Source organism: Neolamprologus brichardi, chromosome 13 (genome assembly GCF_056152115.1).
Source record: "Neolamprologus brichardi isolate AB-2024 chromosome 13, ASM5615211v1, whole genome shotgun sequence".
Classification (NCBI taxonomy): Eukaryota; Metazoa; Chordata; class Actinopteri; order Cichliformes; family Cichlidae; genus Neolamprologus; species Neolamprologus brichardi.
The window spans coordinates 24,349,928-24,372,415 of record NC_142116.1 but is presented as its reverse complement, the minus strand read 5'-3'; the positions used below and the strand labels follow the sequence as shown (position 1 = coordinate 24,372,415).

Here is a 22,488-nt window from a genome sequence, read left to right as displayed (position 1 = left end):
GTGTGTTTTCCCTGGTAACAACACAAAAATTAAATTATCAAAGTTCCTCATCACTGACTTGATGCTTCCACATGTTATTTCTGAAGCTAACTGCAGGCTAAAAATGATTACAGGCAAACATGTAGTGTGCTGATGGAAGTCTGCAGTTTCCAAGTGCCACTTACTGCTGAGGCAGTGAAGACACCAGTTGCTTTCATAGCCTACAAAAAGGTAAGTCTAACATAAATAAATAAATAACAACATTAAAAAATAAAATGTAATAAAAGGAGTCCAAGTGGTCCTCACAAGGCGCAGGTAAAATTAAAGTTTACCTGCTAAACTAAATTAGCTGATGCTAACCGAGAAATTAGCTAAATTAACAAGCTATCAATTAGTTATCTAGCAGCTAGCTATATTTACAGAATAATTTCACCAGATACTATACAAAATGATAATAATGAATAATGAAATTAGATGAAATAAACTGTAAGGTTAGCTCAATCTGAGAGGAAGCACTTGAAAACTGAAGTACACGAATTCATTCAACTGTTAGAAATACAAACTTAAATACCTGATGGAGAAGGAAAAGAGAGACATGCTTGAAAACATGGCGTGGGGGGGGGGGGGGTTAACTCGCCGGCCAATTTTTTAGGTCCACCTGTTCAACCGCTCATAAACGCAAGTATCTTATGAGCAGACATGTAGACATGATCAAGTCGACCTGCTGACGTTAAAATCGAGCATCAGAATGGGGAGGAAGGGTAATATAATTAGCTTTGAACATGGCATGATTGTCGGTTGCCTGTATGAGTATTTCATAAGCTGTTCTCTGCTGGGATTTTCCCCCACACATCCATCTCTGAGGTTTGCACAGAAAGGGTCTGAAAAAGCCAAAATAAGACCTGAGCAGCAGTTCTATGGCCAAAAATTCCTTGTTGATGTCAGAGGTCAATGGCCACATTTCTTCTAGCTGATAGGAGGGCAACAGTAACTCAAATAAAGACTATTTTCAACCAGGTATGCAGAAGAGCATCTCTGAATGCACAGCACATCAAAGCTTGAAGCAGATGGCTACAGTAGAAGAAGACCTGGGTGCCACTCCTTTCAGGTAAAAACACTACAATGACAATACAGACGCCAAAACTGTACAACAGAAAACTGGAACAACATTGTCAGGTCTGAATACTTTAATGGTAAAGGCAGAATTTGCCATAAACAACAAATGATATGGATCCATCCTGCCTTGTATTGACAGTTGATGTTTTCTTGGGGATGCTTCATTGCCATGCTTTGGGCCCTTTAGTACCAACTGAGCATCATTTAGACTACGTTCACACTGCAGGTCTTAATGCTCAATTCCGATTTTTTGATCAAATCTGATTTTTTTGTCTACTTGTTCACACTACAGATAAAATGCGACAGCAAACGTGCTCTAGTGTGAACGCTCAAAGCGGCCCGCATGCGCAAAAGAAGACGTCACACACAACGCGCTCTGTTTAGACCCAGAGCAAACAGTATTGTTTGACTGATGGCCCTTAATATAAAGACTTCGGACTTTACGTTTCCCAATTTTTGCTTTAAGTTATTTTGTTATTTACATAATAATGTAGATAACCTAATAATTATCCTTATTGCTGTTTTAGAGAGGAGCGGTACTTCAAAGGATAGTTGCAGATTTCTGTCAGAATCTGCAGATTATACAGTATAAATAAAATGTTCACGTTGTCTTCCCAACAGTTTCACTGGCATCTACACTGGATGGCCAGGAAGTGTTCGCGATGTCTTCTCAGGCACTTCTCTGGAGCTGACAATTGGCATCTGTCTTGTGTCAGTGACGTAAAAGACGGATTTAATGCGACCTGACCATTCAAACAGCAGTCAATTTCTAAAACATCGGATATGTATCGGATTCAGTACCACATACGAAAGTGACCCAGATCGGATTTGAAAATATCGGATTTGTGCTGTTCACACTGTCATACCATGATCGGATATGGGTCGCATAGGGTCAAAAAAGTCGGATTTGATGCGCTTTCGCCTGCAGTGTGAACGTAGCCTTAAACTCCACAGCCTACCTGAGTATTGTTGCTGACCATGTCTGTCCCTTTATATAGACCAAACTCCTCTGAGGGATGTCTCCAGCACTTTGTTGAACCTGTGCACAAGAAATGTATGCAGTTCTGATGGAAAAAGAGGATCCAACCTGGTACTAGCAAAGCGTACCTGATAAAGTGTCCAGTGAGCGTATATTCAGGATGAGCTAATCCCAAAAAGGGGGAATTTGTTTCTAGCTTACCCACACAATTTAGTCTTTAATTAAAAGCAAACAACAATAAATCATAACAATTATAAAAATATTAACCTAAATTAAAATGGTTAGTGTTAACTGACCTAATAGCTGTGGGAATGAAGTTGATTCTTCTTTGGGAAGTTCAGTTTAAAAGTGTCTATTATATTAGAGGTTAATATATGTTTATTTAATGTCACCGCATCACTTTTGCAGTTAAATGAGTTCTCTTCCTTCACCTTCACACTTGCTTGCGCTTCACTGTTGATAGGTTTCTCTTTGCTCTGGTTGTCATCTGGCTTTGTTCACCTGATACCAGACGCGTGGCAGCTATCAGAGGAAGACAATGCCATCAACACAATGCTCAACACAGGGATCCGCAGCGTGTTTGACACCTGATTTATCTCAAGCACCTATGCAAATTGTTAACTATTCAGCAACAAAGGGTCCTACGCTTGATGAACGGGTGGGGTCTGATTCTCTTGGGAGCTGAAGGGGGTTGACCTTGACATCTGGCCCCCGATCACGCAGCTCGTTCGAGCCAGCTGCCCAAATAGGTCTGGTTTTTCCCCTAAAACACCTCATCCATCTGCTGAATTTCTTGTCATATAAGTTTCTCCATGATTGCCCGAGGCACTTCCATTCACAGACGCGTGCAGGGTGACACTGATCCCCGCTTTGACGCCCATCCATATTTAAAGGGGTGCGCAGGTGACCTGTGGGTGGCCCTTTCTGGCACGCTGAGGGCACTCCTGCGCCCACAGAATCTTGCATAACACGTTTGTTAGATATTTCCTCAAATTACAGCCATATGATATAACGCACAATGAACTAATGGGGCTTCAGTCTAGTAGGCACTCAGATGACACGTGCCACCACCGCACAAAAGATGGGATCAGGGAAATTCAATCTGTTGATGAATGTGTAAGGATGACAATGAGCATGCCAATTAGCTTATAAATACAACAGGTGACACCTACATAAAGCCCCAATTACATGCTTTTTTATGTCCAGTGTCTGTCAAGGCAGGCTACAAGTTAATAAACATTAAAGAAAAAAATAGATTTATTATGTATGATGCCACTTCTGTTACCTATAATTTAACATTATGACATTATGGTGGTGTCTAAATGACAAGAACCAGCTTAAATTTAGTCTCAAAATTCAGTGACTAAGCCAACACAGGTGACTGTGCTGCCATTTCACCTGTAACATTTATTATATTACTGGTGTCTGTCATTTTCACTGTATGCAGCTTCTATTGTCAGCTCCAAGGTGGTGCTGTGGTGGTGTGGACTGGCACCTGGTGCACTGCTGGAGATGCACCGTCACGCTGAGGTGACGAGGGAGAGGTTGCGTTTTAACCAGCTACGTGGCGGGGAGACAGGGAAGCGAACCGCCTCCTACAAAAGCCATCGGCTGGTAAACACCACAAGTGCTTTTCCCAAAAGATTTCACACAGCGCTGTTGCACACATAGGCAAATGAAAGTGCAGTTTTTAAAAGCAATCTCGCTACTCAGTTGTCAGATGATGCCACTTCTGTCTTTCGCCTGGAGGGCATGGGAATTTCTCCAGAACAAAGGGAAGCGATGCTTTGAGCAGGAAGAAAACAAAAGCTCTGACACAAATCAGCGCAATTAGAAACACTAATTGTAGTTCAACTGCCAGCGAGATCAGAGTTAATTGAGAGTGGCTTGTATTTTATCCACAGGACAGGTGTTAAATGGAAGAGACGGCGATCCACTTTATGGAAGATTTGCATCAGATTTGAGCTGCACTGATGGATTAAACAGATCTACTGCAAAAGAGACTCACAACACATAAAATCCTAATTTATTCACCATTACGGGCTTTGATGTGACTCAAAAAAATAAATAAATCAAGCAAATCACCAGTTTTCCTTACTGTAACTTTATTGAAAAGGACTAAAACAATCGTACCTGTGCCTTTCAAGCTACATCCAGTGAAACCTTGGGATTTAATTATAATAGTCATGGTAATATCTAAAAGTTCGTGTTACAAACTGTAGCACATGGAGAATTGGTGCACGTTAAACTGCACCACCAAATTCTTATGAAGTGCTTTTGTTGGCACTTTACATACAGTCACCATTAACAGCATTACACTGTTATAATACATACATTTTCTACACCACAATGTATAACTACAATAATTGTAAGAATAATAATAGAAAAAAAAACAACATACATTCGTATCCCCAAACATCCAGGAAAGTTTTGCATATTTGCTAAAGTGTAAAGATTAAACACAAAAAGTTGATCTACCTTCACATTTGTTAACTATACAGTTTTGACTTAAATAGATTACAACATGGTCATGTGATGAGGTTTGATCAAAATGAACCCACTAGAACCCGATCAAGTGGATCAAAGGTTTCTAGATGAGTAAAAGCTATACAAGTTGGCTTGTGTGTAGGGCTGCCACAAACGATTATTTTGATAGTCGACTAGTCACCGATTATTTTTGCAATTAGTTGACTAATCAGATCATGCATCCATTGGACGTAAAACGTACAGTTTATTGCACCAGCATGCATCTGCTCTTATATAACTATCATTAGCTTACAGCTTTAAGTTTTTAAGGTATGTGCTAACTAAAAATAAAGACAAGATGATAGTTTATTAAATTTTAATGAAATTTGCAGATTGTTTCGGTGAAGTTTAATAAACTCCTTGCTATCTAAAATATAACGGGACAATAATCGTTGACTATTAAATCAGTCGTCGACGATTTTGATAGTCGATGTAATCGTGACTAGTCGACTAATCGTGGCAGCCCTACTTGTGTGTAAGTGAGACATAATCAAAACATGTGGTTGACATGCAGGAATGACAAGAATTCAAACATCCATTTCATTGATTCGTAACATTAGAAATTCTGAATGAACTGTGAAACCAATCACACACACATACACACAGACAGAAGTAGACCCAACATGTTTACATCAAAAAAGTAATTTTAGGTCTCCATCATGTTGGAGCCACTCATGTTTCATTGTGTTGGCCCCTGTGCAGGCGACGCCATTCACTCCTCTAAACTCGATGACGCTTTGCTAAATAGCGAGATCTTTTATAAACGCAGTCATCATTTCCTTCAAAACTGTGTGCCACATTACAAGCACCGTCAGGGGATTTAGCTGCAGCTTAAGTCTTAGTGTCTGGCAGCTGTATGTGGCCTATGGCAAGCAGCATCATATTATCAGTAAAAGACTACCAGGAGGAGGATTGTCAGATCCCCAACTGGAGCTTTATGTCATTTTCATCAAGAAGGGAAAAAAAAAATCCCAGTGTATTTTCACTATTTGTTGAAACAGGGCGGAGATTTACCTACAACACATTTAAGGTGTACACTGATGCATATACACAATTAATAAACTTAAATTATTGTGGGGGGACATTTTACCTTCAAGCATTTTAAGTGCTTTGCATATTCAGATTTATTGTATGAGAAACATTATGCAAAGAGCCAAGGAATATAGATGCAGATCTTTCCTTTTTTGGGGTGCAAAATATCTCTTTGCACTGTTGTTGTCAAACATAATTTCACAATGCTTTTCATTTAGATTTGTGTTTTCATATGACATCTACCAAAGCACCAAATTATGTTAAAGCATAAAGCAAATGTATCAATCAAGCTAAAAGACAAACTGACAACCAGAATCAATTAATTTGAACTAGTCACCCCCAGTTTTCATTTGAACTAAACAACCTGAGGGTACAAATGTACTGACATTATATATAATCTGAGAAAATATATTTTTGTTAGTTAATCGTCTGAACACAGGACCACATTATAGACTTGAGAGTTAATCGCCCGAACACCACTCCCAAGCATGTGAAATAAATGATGAAAGTGAATCGCTTTTTGGAACTCAAGTAAAATAACACCTTCCCCAGGAAGCACAATTTCAAACATTTTACAAAATGTGTATAAACTCAAAAGCGCTTGAAGAAACATTGCGAGCGACTATACAAAATGTACAATAGAATTCCTAAGAGCTTGAAAAGATCAATGAACACCTGGCAGCCCACCAATACAGGCCGGTTAAAGTGGTTAGTAAAGCCTAAAACATACGAGCCCAGGATTAACACTTCAGCTAAAGTTGGAAGGCAATCTTGGAAGGAAAGCTTGTCCATCATGGAAAGCAGATTCTTAGCCACAAAGCACTTATGATTCCAAAAAGCTAATTCAAACACTGTTACCATTGCAAAAAAAACATACAGATAAAACATCAGATAACCATTTTCAATACAAAGAAATAAACCCGACGCCTTTGTCGCATCATCAGACAGAAAATATTAGCAGTAACTTCTTGTCCATAATGTGTCTGGGTAAAAAGAAATGGGATTAAAAAAGAAACAATAGAATAAAAACACACCTATGAAATGTTCTCTTTGGATACTCCAAATACTTTAAAGGCAAGCAAGGATTGATCACCTTGTTAGTGTACCGTATACATACATTTCGGACTTAAGTATTTCAAAGTCGCCCGCAAGACATTCAGTAACAGAAGGTTTTGGCCTTACGTTCGCACAGCATCCGATAAAATAACCACTTCCACAGCAGAAAGAAAGTAATAACTTTTGCATGCCAAAAAATGTGTTTGATGTAACGTTCATGAAAATGTAAATTGTGTTTGTGTTGAAATTCCACAGATCTAGTGTAGCAGTTTGCCTCATATGGGATTTGGTATCATACAGTGTAAAGGTCAAATATTTCCAAGACTGCAAAACAATTAAAAACTCATAAATAGTACAAAAACCACTAAACAGGATAAGATGGATCCTCCTCATGGCCTCATATATCAAACATCGCCTGATGCAGATGTTTGATATATTGTTAAACATGGCAACGATGAGTAAATGACAGTTATGTGACTATTAAACATGTTTAACACTGTAAATACAGCTGAAATAAACAATTATAGATGTAACCCTAACCATCACTAAATGACTATACTACAGGTTGCACAAGCCATAGACTGTATAAAAGAAAAATTTAGCCCTGGGTCTAAAATCAAAGCCAGCCACCATTTTTTGTTTTCCAATGACCAGCAGGAGATCATTATATCATTAGAAAAATGTTTCTAATGTTTTAATTACCAACTTCAAGCCTGTTAAATCAAGTGTGGCATTTTTAAAAAACTTTTTTTTAACTTAACCCCACGATTTATCAATTTGTTAGCATATGATGCCCTTTGATCACCAAGTTTGGCTTCAGAGATGGCTAAACAGCTGGAGCTATAGTCTCAGAATGGGGGTTTCCACAAGCCAAAAGCTCTAAGTGACACCACAGTGACTATATCCATCCATTTTTCTACAGTCTATGGCACAATCACACATAAAAAGTGGCTTTATCCAAGAACAACCTTACTTAAGAACCAGCAGCTGCCCTGTAGCTGTAGCATTTGGTCAGGACACACGGATAAATTAAAATTAAGGAGCATGGTTTAACATAGAAACCCTAACCCTTAAAGTGAAATGAGAACAGTTAGCTTCTCATGGTTAACATGTTATTTAAATGGCAATCACTGGTTATTTACCCTGAAAATTATTAGTGAATTCTCATTAGCACCCCATAAAGTGGTAAGACACACAGTACATAGTGAATTTGAGCCTAAAATAGGAATTATATATGCATGAATTTTTGTTTTAGTTACAGTTTTTTCACAATAGGATAGGTCGTGGGAGGGGGGTATGGGAATACAGGGTCGCTTTTAACATCAGGTACCTTACAAACCCATTGTAAATGAGCTTTAAAAAATGGATACGTAAAAATGACTGAGCATATACCCACATGTGCAGATGGTAGCATTAACACAATCTTGAGCAAAAATAAAAAGTATGAAAAAGAGGAAGGCTGTTCAATCAGTAACAAAGAACTCCAAGCTTTTTTATCAAATCAACATAAAGAGAGGAGTTTTACTCCAACATGTGATTAAAATGTAAACAAGACCATTACCAGCAGAATATAAAGCATTACCTTCAATATGATTATTGCACTTAAAGTAAAAATTATCACCTCCAACCGGGGACTTTAAGAGCCTTGATCAAAGAAAATTAAATGATAGTCATCACAATAAGAGTAAAAAATAAAATGTCAGTAACTGATAAAAGGAATGTGCATTTGTTCTTGAGGAGAAAAAAAATGCACACCTCAGGAAGCTAGAGACAAACCAGGCTTCCAGGAACTGTCAGCAAATTCTTACAACCATCTTCCAGTGTTTCTAAGAAAATCCATCAATCACTAAAGCTGAATGTGTCCACATCTGCACCACGAGGCAGGGTGGGGACAAAAAGCTGATGCCGTGACGTGCACCTCAGTTTAAGTGGCAAGTTTTGGACTTGCACTTGATTGTAACGCAGTACCTACAGCTTCATCTTATAAACCTGTAGACCATCTCTCAGCAAACAGCACATAACTGTGACTACAGCATCTGGTAAACACGAATTTGGCAGCATTTGCACTGTAAGAGCTTCTCAGCAGCTGATGGCAACTGTGTGTGCAACAGACCTGTGTTGGTTTACAAGTACAGTACAGCTAAACATAGTTGGTGTGAAAAGATTTGATGTGACTTCAATAAGCTGAATGTCTCCTGTTTAAGTACCTAAGAATACACTCCAAGAAGTAATCGTGAGCAAAATTATAACACGGAATTATAAGAATGCAAAACAAGACCAAAACCTGTATGACCTACATATTAAAAAAATAAAAAAGCCTAGAAAAACTAACCACTGAATAGTAACTCAATAATTGATCAGTTCCATTTGTTCCCACTCACTTTAACACCTGATAACGATTCATGAGCTATTGCTAAACCTTCATTAGTACCTTTTCATCCTGGGTCATTTTTTCTACTTTTTGGAAAGTTTGCCCGCCTTCTTTTTTGGCTCATAGGGCGTCCGTAAAATACTCGGCGTCTCCTCCATGACGCGTACCAGCAGGTTATCAATGTAATCCTCCAGTTCCCTGATGTGGGCATCTTTCTTTTTCACCACTTCTTTCTGTTTGATGAGTTCCTGCACAACCTCTTCAAAAGACAAGTTGCTATAGGCAGCCACGCTTTCCTGTGTCACCTCCTGAAAGTGGAAAACAAAGAAATGATCATGACCATGTTGTGCATACATATGTTTTGTAAAAGGGAGCTTAAATCTTTGACGATCGGGGCACCAATAAGTCTTTATGCTCCATCATTGCTGACTAATTAGGCTGTTTGGCACAGAGTCACATGTTTATCTTTTGTTTTGCTACTAATAAAGGCTAACTGAGGATAGTAGGGTTTTAGCTCTGACCTGGTCAATGAATTCGGTAATAAACATTCTGATTTAACACTAGCGCCTGAAGATTTACTGTTTGGCTGATATTGGCCTATCACACGTGTGACCACAGGGAAGTTTTTCTTTTGATCCTTGAAGAACAAAATGCAGAAACGGATGTTGGAAGCAATTCTCAATTGTTTCATTGAAGTTTGAAAGATGAACCTGACCCCTCAGACAACAGTCTCAGTGGACAGGTGGCTGTCAAGAAGTCATTCTTGAGGAAAGTTATTATACAATTTACACAAGAACTGACCTGAAAATCAGTGGCAACAGATCTCATGGAGTGAGGAATCTAAATTTGGAATTTTTGGTTGTAATCGTCATATATATATATACAGTGGGGCAAAAAAGTATTTAGTCAGCCACCGATTGTGCAAGTTCCCCCACTTAAAATGATGACAGAGGTCAGTAATTTGCACCAGAGGTACACTTCAACTGTGAGAGACAGAATGTGAAAAAAAAATCCATGAATTCACATGGTAGGATTTGTAAAGAATTTATTCGTAAATCAGGGTGGAAAATAAGTATTTGGTCAATAACAAAAATACAACTCAATACTTTGTAACATAACCTTTGTTGGCAATAACAGAGGTCAAACGTTTACTATAGGTCTTTACCAGGTTTGCACACACAGTAGCTGGTATTTTGGCCCATTCCTCCATGCAGATCTTCTCAAGAGCAGTGATGTTTTGGGGCTGTCGCCGGGCAACACGGACTTTCAACTCCCGCCACAGATTTTCTATGGGGTTGAGGTCTGGAGACTGGCTAGGCCACTCCAGGACTTTCAAATGCTTCTTACGGAGCCACTCCTTTGTTGCCCGGGCGGTGTGTTTTGGATCATTGTCACGTTGGAAGACCCAGCCTCGTTTCATCTTCAAAGTTCTCACTGATGGAAGGAGGTTTTGGCTCAAAATCTCACGATACTTGGCCCCATTCATTCTGTCCTTAACACGGATCAGTCGTCCTGTCCCCTTGGCAGAAAAACAGCCCCATAGCATGATGTTTCCACCCCCATGCTTCACAGTAGGTATGGTGTTCTTGGGATGCAACTCAGTATTCTTCTTCCTCCAAACACGACAAGTTGAGTTTATACCAAAAAGTTCTACTTTGGTTTCATCTGACCACATGACATTCTCCCAATCCTCTGCTGTATCATCCATGTGCTCTCTGGCAAACTTCAGACGGGCCTGGACATGCACTGGCTTCAGCAGCGGAACACGTCTGGCACTGCGGGATTTGATTCCCTGCCGTTGTAGTGTGTTACTGATGGTGACCTTTGTTACTTTGGTCCCAGCTCTCTGCAGGTCATTCACCAGGTCCCCCCGTGTGGTTCTGGGATCTTTGCTCACCGTTCTCATGATCATTTTGACCCCACGGGATGAGATCTTGCGTGGAGCCCCAGATCGAGGGAGATTATCAGTGGTCTTGTATGTCTTCCATTTTCTGATGATTGCTCCCACAGTTGATTTTTTCACACCAAGCTGCTTGCCTATTGTAGATTCACTCTTCCCAGTCTAGTGCAGGTCTACAATTCTTTTCCTGGTGTCCTTCGAAAGCTCTTTGGTCTTGGCCATGGCGGAGTTTGGAGTCTGACTGGTTGAGGCTGTGGACAGGTGTCTTTTATACAGATGATGAGGTCAAACAGGTGCCATTCATACAGGTAACGAGTGGGGGACAGAAAAGCTTCTTACAGAAGACGTTACAGGTCTGTGAGAGCCAGGGATTTTCCTTGTTTGAGGTGACCAAATACTTATTTTCCACCCTGATTTACGAATAAATTCTTTACAAATCCTACCATGTGAATTCATGGATTTTTTTTTCACATTCTGTCTCTCACAGTTGAAGTGTACCTCTGGTGCAAATTACTGACCTCTGTCATCATTTTAAGTGGGGGAACTTGCACAATCGGTGGCTGACTAAATACTTTTTTGCCCCACTGTATATGTATGGAAGTGGTCAGAAGAGAGGTAAGTGTCTACTGCAACCACTAAAGGAGGCTCCTTCATGCTTTCTGGTGATGGAGTCTCTGTCAAAACTGATAAAATTATGAATGCAGAAAGGTTTTTGCAAAAAGCTTCCCTCAGACAATTATAGAATAAAGGTGGTCATATCAAAAATTGACTTTCAAGGTTGTTAGAATTGCACAAATTCTGTTTTAACTTTATATTTCCATGTATGTTTGCACATTTTTCAGTAAATCAAATAATGCCAGTAGGAACATGACTTTTGGACAGTAACCTATCTAAAGGTGAAAAACAAGGACCCTATAAGGTCCCTTATAGCTTAACTACTCTATTAGGACTTCGCTTTGACACTACAGCACATCTTTGTCTTTGCTTTCTAGTGTTAAAAACACATACTCTTTAATTCAAGACGACTCGGGCAAAAACTCCAAATAATCTGCCAGTACTTAACAATAAAGATTACCAAAACAATTTAATCTTTGTTTTGAGGGGGAAATGCCAGGCTGCATATTTCTACAAATAAAGGTCACGCTAATAAATGCCAAAATACGAATGCAACCCAAGCCCAGCTTTGCTCTTTGAGGACAATCTAGTTGGACAGAGCAGGGTGGTACAGTATGTGCAGATCATATTGCGCGGGTACGAGAGGAGCTGTAATCGTTTTTAATGAGGGACCACTTTATCGCTTCAGTGCTGGGCATCCTCCCCTGAACGGATAGAACAGCAAAGCCTTCACCCTGTTTAAAATACCACACTTATCAGCTTCCACTCCCATGCACCATTCAAGCCTTCACTGCTGGGTAAAGACAATGCAGAAAGAGCTGGAGCAGGACTGCTTACCAGGTATCTTATCGCTTCTAACAGCATAGAGGCTACTGTGGGGCGACACAAACCAAAATGAAATATTTGCCACAGAGATTAAATGTCCAACGTAAGGAGGGTTTCAGGAACAGAGCTCGGTAACCTATTCCTCACACAAACACACCTACCCCCCAAAAAAAGCCATCTCACTGAAAGATACTGCACTTAAGCCATCTGAGAGGGAATAAGAGAGCAGACAGCCATATGGAAGGATGCTGGTTTCACGTACAAGCGTGTATACATGCACACACTGGCTTTCCCTCTCACATGCACATGCACACACACACACACACATATATATACACACACGCCCACGGCATAATAATCAGGAGCCTTAGTGGTTGGTGACAAAGGCCTGGAAATGACCATGAACTGGCAAAGTAATGATGACCATTTTTCTGCGATCAGTAGTGAGGAGAAGATAAGGCGCACACTTGGCATTCTCCAGTTGTGTCATTACAGTTTCTAATGAGCTCAGCTTTGAGAATCTAAAAGCTCAGTCCTTTGAAATCTCTCACTGCCCTCCCTCCCTCCTGCGTGTAGTTAATTAGGGCCTTGAAGCAGAGGAAATGGGAGCTGCCATTTCTGCGAGGCACAGCGGCATGCACGGGGGCACATGTGTGGATACCGACAGCCCTCAACACCCACAAAGAAAGGTGAGGAAAGCCATTATCAGCATTCTCCTTCTCATTTAGGCATCACTTCGGCTATTGCTCCCCCCTGCTCCTTCATCTATATCAGTTTTGCTGTGTAACAGTCTGCGAATTTTAACTACTGAACAACTAGCAACTACTAAAGAGTTAAAAACTTTATCTACAAATAGGGTAAAAATGATATCTTTACGTATTTCTGTGCCCTGCCTCATAAAAAAACCCCAAACAAACAGCAATTAAACAATCTGTGCACATCACTACAACTGACCTTACAGGCCGAAATTTCACACCACTTCAAACTATGATTAGATCGGACATGATGACCGATGTGTGCAGCTGCTAATTAGTTGAACGGCACGTCTGAGTTTTCAGGGGTCTCACAAATCAATGTCACCAGCTGCTTAAGAGTCCTCAATAACAAAATCTGCTCAGCATTACATATAAAATGTACACAAATGTAACTGTTGCGCTTATTCTCCCTTTTTTTCCCTCTACACTTTCACCCAGTCAGGTAATATGAAACTATATCACTTTCTAAACCATATTCTTACTATTTTTTTGTCCTTCTTCTTCTGGCCAAAGGTGATGTTGGGTCCGGTTAATTTTTTGTCACTGCAAAACAACCAAATGCAAAGTTAGTAATCACATTAAAGCATTGCACTCTGTATTTCAGCAGACTTTTGCAAATATAGAAGCTCTGATGTACTCATGTCCTGCGCTAGGAGAATAATAATAAATACATTAACAAGGAATAAATAATAAACTTGAAAACACCTTTTTTCACCCATGCACTACATTACAAATGACCGCTGAGCTAGTGTATGACAAAGGCAGCAGTAAAGATGATGGACTAGTGCCTACAGAGATAAGTGGTTAATTGGGTGGTCTATCTCTTCAGGGGATCTCATTACTATAGCTCAGAGGGCTCTGTTATCAAACCCAGGCACTCTAAAGAGCCACTAATGACACCTTCCACTCTGATAAACCAGAACTTAGCTACAGTGCTCACCAACTCTTTATGTAACACCGGAAAAAGATGTAACTGGCTCAGTGGAAATGTTTAAATAATATTTGACAACATAATGAGAAAGAGAGCAAGAGAGGGTCTATCAGAAAGTAGATTTCAATCAACAAGGTATTGAGAACTTTACTGGAATGTCAAGCAAATATCCTGTGGAGCAGTGACTATTCCATTGGCATTCCAAGATGATGTTTTGGGATTTTGAGATTCCTTGATTGTGATGAAAAAGACACAAGTAGCATGCTGCAATCACTGCTCTGCAGGAGCCGAACACGGACTTTGTCTTTATTTTAATAAGACAACATACATTTTGTTTTTAAGTGTGTTCTCTTGTAAATTTCTGTTTTGTTTTGTTTTAGAAAAAACTCCCATTGTTATTCCTGACTGGGACAAGAAAAGAAAAAGTCAAATAAAGTGATGATGCTAATATAGCCAATAAAGCTAACTTAACCACAAATACAAACAAAAACAGGACAACCTGGCTTTGTAGTTGGAGCTGAATGGGTTAGTGTCTGCTTGCGAGTCTCCACTAAAGGGGTTTGGGGAACGCAGGTCTCCAGAGCTCCCTGAACGCCCCCCATTGCTGGGCTTGCGGCCTTCCTTCTTTCCTGTCACGCGTTCCAGTAGGCTGACCTTCTCCTTTTTCTCCTTCCGCTCTGGTCGGTCCCACAGCTGCCCGTGCTCCCCCTCAAATGGGTTGCGGTTGCGTGGGAGCGTGGCATACTTCTGTGGCAGGGTGTCAGTGATATCAGTGAAAGGGTCACCGTGTGCTTCGTCGTCCTGGAAGCCTGGCACCTCACTCTGGGAACGCCTGTGAGGGCCACCTGTACTTCCTACAAGATAAATTAGAAATGTAATAAGAAACAAAATATGTTTTTTTAGGGGGGGGGTTAGTGTTTTGTTAAAAGGGATTGGGTGAACTCAATTCATCATCAGTTTAGACATAGAAGAAATTATTAAAAAAAAACACTTGTACCATTCTTTGAGGTGGTCGAGCAGCCTATCCAACTAATATTTTATCAGCACTGGTTTACATGAGTCCGCCATACAGTTTTATATATTTTTACGTCTGCCCTTTAACCTCTACAACTGCATTCAGACCTTTAGAACTTGAGATTGGTTTCCCCTCCACCTCAAGGCAAAGAAACTTTCAATACAAATTCAAACTTATCACAAGGTACTGATTATCTACCCGTTGATTATCTGTACCCTTAGTGGACAAGAGATGACTTATTGATAATGTAAATCAGATAAATATGATAACTGTCTGACTGCAGCTTCACTTGGTAAGAATAAGAATTTTACTGCTTTATTACGAAACTACCACATTGCATCTGTGGAGTCCAGCATGATTAAAATCATAGATATTATATTTTTAAATATAATAATGCAGAAGTGTGCAAGTGAGCCACGATTTTCATTCAGGTTTGAACACCCAAAAGAAGAATTTATAGGTAAAAGTGAAGCAGTAACATAAATAAGTAGCTGGTCAAATCCAAATGGCAAACCCTGGATTGGGTATTTGGTCTTGAAAACAAACACCTCCACTCATTAACGAGTGTTTTTCTTTATGTTGTGAATAAAATACTGTGTCAATATATAGAACCAGAAGAACCAGTGTGATCACAACAGTTAAAAACTAACTGCGGATAATAATACAAAGGTTTGTTTTTTGTTTTTTTTGGGGGGGAGGGGGTTCCCCATAGGTTTATGTGCAGAAGTATTCTACTGTTTGAACCTCTTTCAGCAAAAATAAAGAAAAATATCTTTTTTTTTGTTATTATCACTAAACTTATTTTTCACTCTGACATGTTACATTTTAACAGCAGATTCTAGTGAACATCTCAGCTTTTACTATGAGAATCACAACTACTGTTTGCATGAGTTACAGCTGCACTAACTTTGCAGAAAGAACTGGTAAATTGGAGACTGGTTGAGGTGGAAAATTTCAGCTTAAAAACAGAAAACGACTAAAATGTCAAAGACTGACATAAATGGCCTACATTACTACCTTATTGAGTTGAGACTTACAGTACCTTATATTGTTAATAGGATTATATACAAGCAAGCATTCTTACAGACGTCTACAGATGGCCTCTAGAAATTGCAACAACATCTCATTTTAAAATATAATAAAATAGACTAGCCCTTTACTTCCATTGCACATGTACAATGAAATTGTGGATTAACACTATAAGAGCCATATATTTGTAACAAACAAACACTAAAACATTGTCCTGACAGACAAGATGCCACAATGCACCACAGTGTCATTCTGACTATTCTCTATCATTTTAACACTTAAGATTGAGTCTTCACTGAAATATTTTGGATCCCAGTCGACTGCTTAAACCACTATCCCCCGTTCTTATAAACACAATAACGAAAATGCATCGGCAGCTTCAGTTAATATGAGAACTGGTTTTAAAACAGTATCAAAATCCTCTTCAGAGATCGCTCTAACAGCAATAAAAGTATACCAAACCAAAAAGTGACAAATGTAACAAACTACTGTGAAAAACAGAAGCGTTGGTCCTCACCACTCTCTTCTATGGAGTTCATGGAATCCAGTTTGGGTCGAAAGTGGGTCCCGATGAGATCTGACATGGAATGCGCTGCAGAGAGTTTATGGGCCCCAGCGAGTAGCGGTCTCTTGACTTTTGTTTCAGGCTGGGATTGACGTTCTGGTGCGCCGGACTGACGGCTGGGCTCTGAATCACACACGGCGGACCGAGGCAAGATGGCTGAAGAAGCGTCACCGAAGCCGCTGTCGTGTTTTCGACCCTTCACTTTGTTCTTAAGTTTGGAAAAAGGCGAGCGGGGCTTTTCCTTCATGGAGAGGTCAAACATGCTGGCCGTCATGTTGTTCCTCATGAACTGAATGCTGACTTGAATGCGACCTCGTTCTTTCCTCTTCTTCCCGGGCTTGGACTCCAAGGAATACCAGCTAAAAATGAGAGTGCAGGAAGCTTAAGCTGAGCAAATTCAATGAGACAATTTGTATAAAAAGAGCAGGGTTTATAAAAATCCTCTGAGTTGATTACGCGTAATGCAACATAATTCAGCAAGACAGGGATACAAAGTCAGAATGTGGTAAAAGTCCTTACACGATCAAACAATATGACAAATGGAAAAATAGCCCTCATTCCTTCTAATGGGCTTTACATACATCTTTATGGCTACTACTGAAAAGGCTAATTTGAGAAGACTAATCCAAAGGCGACACACAAATTCAGGGGCTTAAATCATTTGAACTTTTTTATGACACATATGAGAACACAAATTTATAACTCAAAGGATAAACATTCTTTGCAAACTGAACCTTAAAAAAATAAATTGTCTGCTGCCGAATAATACAGACCATTTCAGGCTGTTTTTTTGGCTCCTATTTGTTTAACCTCTCTGCTTTTTTCAACTGGAAGTAATGGGATTTATGCCTTCGCTCTGAGCGAAATAAAGTGGCATTTGCACAAATCTGGCCTTTGTTCAGAAATGCAACGACAAGCAATTGGGAAACTGCAAAGCCACATCGCAGGCTTTGCACACAACAGTTCATACATGCTAATGAGACACATCCTCTGTGTTAGAGGGCCTGTGAAGGCGGCCATTAGGAAACCAGCATCAGGATGAAACAAGCGTCAATATTTTCTCACTGCCTTTGCCACAAACATGGAATATATTCTAAAATGGGATGCTTTATCAGTATAACCAAGTCAAAAAAAACCATATTTGCTTAAGTGTATCTGCTTGACTACAATTACTGATATTTTCTTCTAGATTTAAATGAAGATTTATAGTACTCCTTGCAGTCTGACATGAAATTTGAGTTATCAATTGATTTTTTTTGCTGGTATTAGCCTTATAAGAAATCACAGCTGCTGAACGCTATTTTAAGCAGTCTAGCTCGCATCCCAGAAGCCTCAGTCATGAAAGGCCTTGTTGGGGCCAATTCCCAGGCTGCGCGCCGTGCTCCGCCTGATCAGTAGCCACAGCATGCCGCTGCCGTGGGGCCGAGCCTGCACCTCACGTGTGTCTCAAGGCCAAGATAAACCTCCCTGTACCACAATCCTCCCACTCCGGTCCAAGCCGCTGGGAAACTCCTCACAATCAACAAACACAGGTGTGCGATAATTATGGGCTGCCTTCTCAGATATCAGTACGGGCTTTCCTCCCCAATATGCCAGTTCAAAAACACTGCGGATGGGCCGTGGTGAACAGAGACCCACTGTGGAGTGTGGATATAGTATCGAGAGCCCTGGCATCATTGTCAAGTATGGCTGCAGCGTAGGTATTAGGCCAGCAAGCAACGCGGCGATATCCGTTACAGAACCACTGCTGAAAAAGTGCACAGCCTCAAGGTGCATCAGTTGAGGCACCTAAATAAATAAAACCCGTTCACACTGATTATAACATATTGTGATTCTCCCAACTGATGGGCAAAGAGGAAGTCAGCTAATGTCCTTCCCCCCCGAAAACGTGCAGTGAGCTAATTAACACCAGATCCAATTTGGTTTCGCAGTTCCTGTTTGCTTAATGTAGGGTTAAGAAATGTGTGTGTGTGTGTGTGTGTGTGTTGGACTTGTGAGGCTCATCAACCAAAGTTTAGACAAACACAGCAGAGTCTCTCCAAGCTCTGATGGTTTACACTGTGTTAGTTTATTTGAATGTACATCTACACATCGAACTCTCCTCAAATCTTTTTTCAGTAACTTTAAAGAGGACAAACCTTATTCTGGCATGGCTTTACTTGAAGGTAACCAAGCAGCCTTAACAAGTCACCCAATTATGACTCAGAGAGACGCCCACTATTGTCCACCAATATATTGGCATAGATAAATATCTGTTTCCAAACTGGAATGTATTTTGTGCCAAGAAAGGCACAATGCATAGAGGCCAGATTTTAACTGGAGGGGAACTAAACTGTACAGAAACAAGCCAAGATTTAATCCCAGGTGTCTTTGGCTCTGAAGGAGAGACCATCTTTCATTCACACCTTTGAAAAAACAAAAAATGGAGTATAGGAGTGGCTAACAAGACATGTTTGTCCAGCTCCACTAGTTTCAGGTAGGTCAACTGGTGTCAGTAATTACTCTAAAATAATCTCTCTGCAGCGTAGGCCAATCCATTGCTAAGCCTCAAACAATACAGTGTCATGAAGATGGAAAAAAAAAAAAGTACAACCAACATGTCCTTGCTAACTGAGCATGAAAGTGTGTCACTGGTGTGCTAAATAATTTTAAAGTGAAGTGCTTCTGTTAGAGCATTTCATTTACTCTGCTCTTAACATTAAAACTCGTGTATCTAATAAAGTGTATTTCTAAACCAAGTGCACAAAGAAAATAAAGGGCAACGAAATGGTATTTAAATCATGTGGAGCAACAGGGTTGGGTCATGACCTTAATTGAGACCACAGTGCAGAATATAACACGCAAAAGACAGCACATTTGTGAAGTCTACTATGGCAGTAATACTTGTGGCAAATGTGACAAATAACAACTGACTTAGCTCATGGTGTAATCCACTTATGACTGGAAAGGCTGTGGAAATATTTTCCACTTCCTCTCAAAGGTCTGTCTCTATACCAACAAGACACTACAGACTAAAGACCCTGAATAATGTACATGTGATGCTAATGTCTAAGAACTATACTATTTAAAAAAATGCTGTAAGTCCCATGATTTATGTTGGTGTTAAAACCGCCCCAGGTCGTCTTTTAAAGGGAAACTATTGACCTTGCAATCACTGCAAAAACTGCTAACAGTAGTATTTCTGTCCCAGAAAATCTGAAGGAATTATATTTTCCAAAAAGTACATATACCATAAATATCAGAGAGCAAAAATACATGGTTATAACATAAGTACCTCATTCTTAAGTGCTGGTTGTTAGCACGTTAAAATGAGGATACAATAATCATTCTTGGAGCTCACTGCAGTAGTGCTTATGCCCCAAAAAAACTTCTCAAAGAACCATTGTGACATTTTGTGATATCTAATAGACTTTTATAGTTTTTTTTAATACTTACTCTGTTTTCTTTCTCTCCTTGTTATCAAAGATTTCATTAAGATTTATGCACTTCTGACCCAGAAACTTGTCCATCCCAACCAAAGAGCGATGCATCACTATGAAGCAGAGTTCATACACTTCTGGGTTGCCCTCCAAAAGTAGGCCAGGTAATTCAAAGGAGGCTTCTTCCCTCCACACAGGGTTAAGGGTCTTCTCTGCCACTGATGTTGAGTACTTCTCCTTGCCCAGCTGGATGATAGTGTAGGCATCATTGGTGCCATTTTTGCCTTTGGCCTGTAAACCAGTTGCTTGAAGAACAGTGGCTTGGACATGGGTTGGAAACCACTTTTGAGACTGCTCGCCCAGTGACATTGTAAGCACTGACTGTTAACTGAAATCCATTCAAAATAAAGTCAAATGTAATTTATGCAGCAATTTTTTTCAGTGAGTGCGACATGCAAGAAGCAGCAATCATGATTCACTATAGTTTGACATCAGCGTTTAGCAGCACTTTTTACAGTGGACCATAAGTTTGACAAACTGAGCAAGTCTCATCTTCTGTCAGATCACAGATGTCCAAGCCACTGCTGAGTCATCTGCAAGAAAACAGAACAGAAAGAAACAGGAAAACATTATTATTTTTGCCAAGAATGAAAGCCTGGCTTATGAAGACACAGAGAGAACTAATATTAAAGCAGGCAGCCTGCTAATAATTTGATGGCAGCCACTTTGGAAGTAATACGGCTAAGCAGAAATCACATTTTGCACTGTATGATTTGCACAATATCTTTAAATATATGTCCCTAAGATGGAGGTTCAAGGCAGATATTGATGATCTCATCCAGTGACACATTTTGGTGTCATTGTCACTGAATTAGTGAGTCACTCAGTGAGATATGGAGCGACCGTTTCATGTATTATTTTCAAATTAGTTTAGACTGAAAATAGAGGTTTTGACTGAGATTAAGAAGCTGTGCACATATTCAAGTAAAGCAGTCATGGGCTGTGGCTCTAGATAACTCTAGATGACGCATTGACGCAGGTATACATGAAAGAAGTGGTGTAAGTAACCACGTAAGTCACATTAAGATGCAATGCTCCTTTAAGTGAGCGTCTCTCCACAGGTTTGTCAAAAGTAAATATTACTTAACTGATTACAACAATTAAATGATGCGAGGCAATATTAAATTGTCACTTTTTCGTAAGGCTTTGTTAGGGGTAAATTCAGTTAAGACTGGAGGACAACGTTAGCATTATGCGGCTAGCTGGTGAGCACACAGAGCATCACACACAAGCACACAGCTTCTTACCTCGGTGTCATTTTCACCAACACCACATGGACATTCAGCGCTTCAGCTCGGCACAAACTCTTCCCACAAACACGCTCATGCGACACTTTCGGCTAATCTTCGCTGAACTTGCTGTTGTTGTTGCAGTCCATTACTGCTCACTGCTGACGGCCAGTGGCGAGATTTACTTCCTAGTCTGACATCACTTCCGGCTCACCCCGGTGAAAGTTGAGGTGTCAAAATAAGGTGATAGCGCTCGCGCGTTCTAAGGGAATTAGATAAGTGAAGGAATATAAAAAAATTCAGTGAAAGCTGCATAAATATCCAAAGGCGAAGAAAAATCTAAAAAACAAAAACAATGCAGCATAACCGAAGAATGTTCTCCATACTCGATACTGGTGCTGGGTTGTGGGTATACTGTACAGGTAAGCAGCAATGACAGGATATATAAATATGTATAAATTTCTAGCAAACACACTTTCTGTGAGATATTGTTGCGCATGTGTGTGCACAGCGTGCATGTGCTCGCGCGTTTTCTTGAGAGGTAAATCATACAAACATGGGAAGTGCTTTTGTCTCATGAGTGGGACATGGAGGTACCGATAAGGGGTTCACTTGAATGAACACAGACATGCTTGTCACCCCACTTGACAAGTGCATCTTAACCAAACACACCTGCCTGTGTGGGGTTTTATCGTTCTGCCGCAACCAGTGCAGTATGTACACACCACTGGCCCTAGGCTCCGGCTGGGCCATCCATCAAACTGAGATTATTGCACTTATCTAGAGTACATCTCTGAATGAAATGCTAAGGCTTAGTGAAATATTAGGCTGTACAAAAATGTGAGTCAGATAGCATTTAATACATTCGTGGATCTCACCCTCATGTTTTACATTAGCTGTTCCATTAGGTGAATACGAAAGTACAATGTCTCTTTGTAGCTGTGGCTTTAAAGCATTTAGAAGTGGCCAAATGTTGGCCATAGCCTGTATATCACATTTAGTCTCGGAAAAAAGGCTTTTGTGTCACCTAAAACGGATTTATACATAAAACATATTTTTTTAAATATAGCATATTTAATATTTACT

General features: G+C 40.0%; 1 protein-coding gene and 2 long non-coding RNA genes across 3 annotated transcripts in view; 1 reads left to right on the top strand and 2 right to left on the bottom strand.

Moving 5' to 3' along the window:
• LOC102777292 (uncharacterized) overlaps window positions 1-722 on the bottom strand; it is a 91,622-nt gene extending 90,900 nt beyond the window's left edge. The window contains exon 1 of the long non-coding RNA XR_437194.3: window positions 551-722. This is a non-coding gene — a long non-coding RNA (uncharacterized LOC102777292). The remainder of the gene's footprint in view (window positions 1-550) is intronic.
• LOC102777480 (uncharacterized) lies at window positions 137-3,558 on the top strand. Its single transcript, XR_437195.2, has 3 exons — window positions 137-210; window positions 997-1,087; window positions 3,522-3,558. It is a non-coding gene; the product is annotated as an uncharacterized LOC102777480 (long non-coding RNA).
• Window positions 3,559-4,168: 610 nt separating this feature from the next.
• Window positions 4,169-21,582, bottom strand: rab11fip2 (RAB11 family interacting protein 2 (class I)). Its single transcript, XM_006799019.3, has 6 exons — window positions 21,421-21,582; window positions 20,130-20,706; window positions 16,647-17,053; window positions 14,585-14,939; window positions 13,637-13,697; window positions 4,169-9,367 (listed from the first exon to the last, which is right to left on the bottom strand). The coding sequence occupies exons 2-6, from the start codon at window positions 20,480-20,482 to the stop codon at window positions 9,143-9,145; spliced, it is 1,401 nt and encodes a 466-aa protein (XP_006799082.1). The 5' UTR covers window positions 20,483-20,706; window positions 21,421-21,582; the 3' UTR covers window positions 4,169-9,142.
• Between the last annotated feature and the right edge of the window lie 906 nt (window positions 21,583-22,488).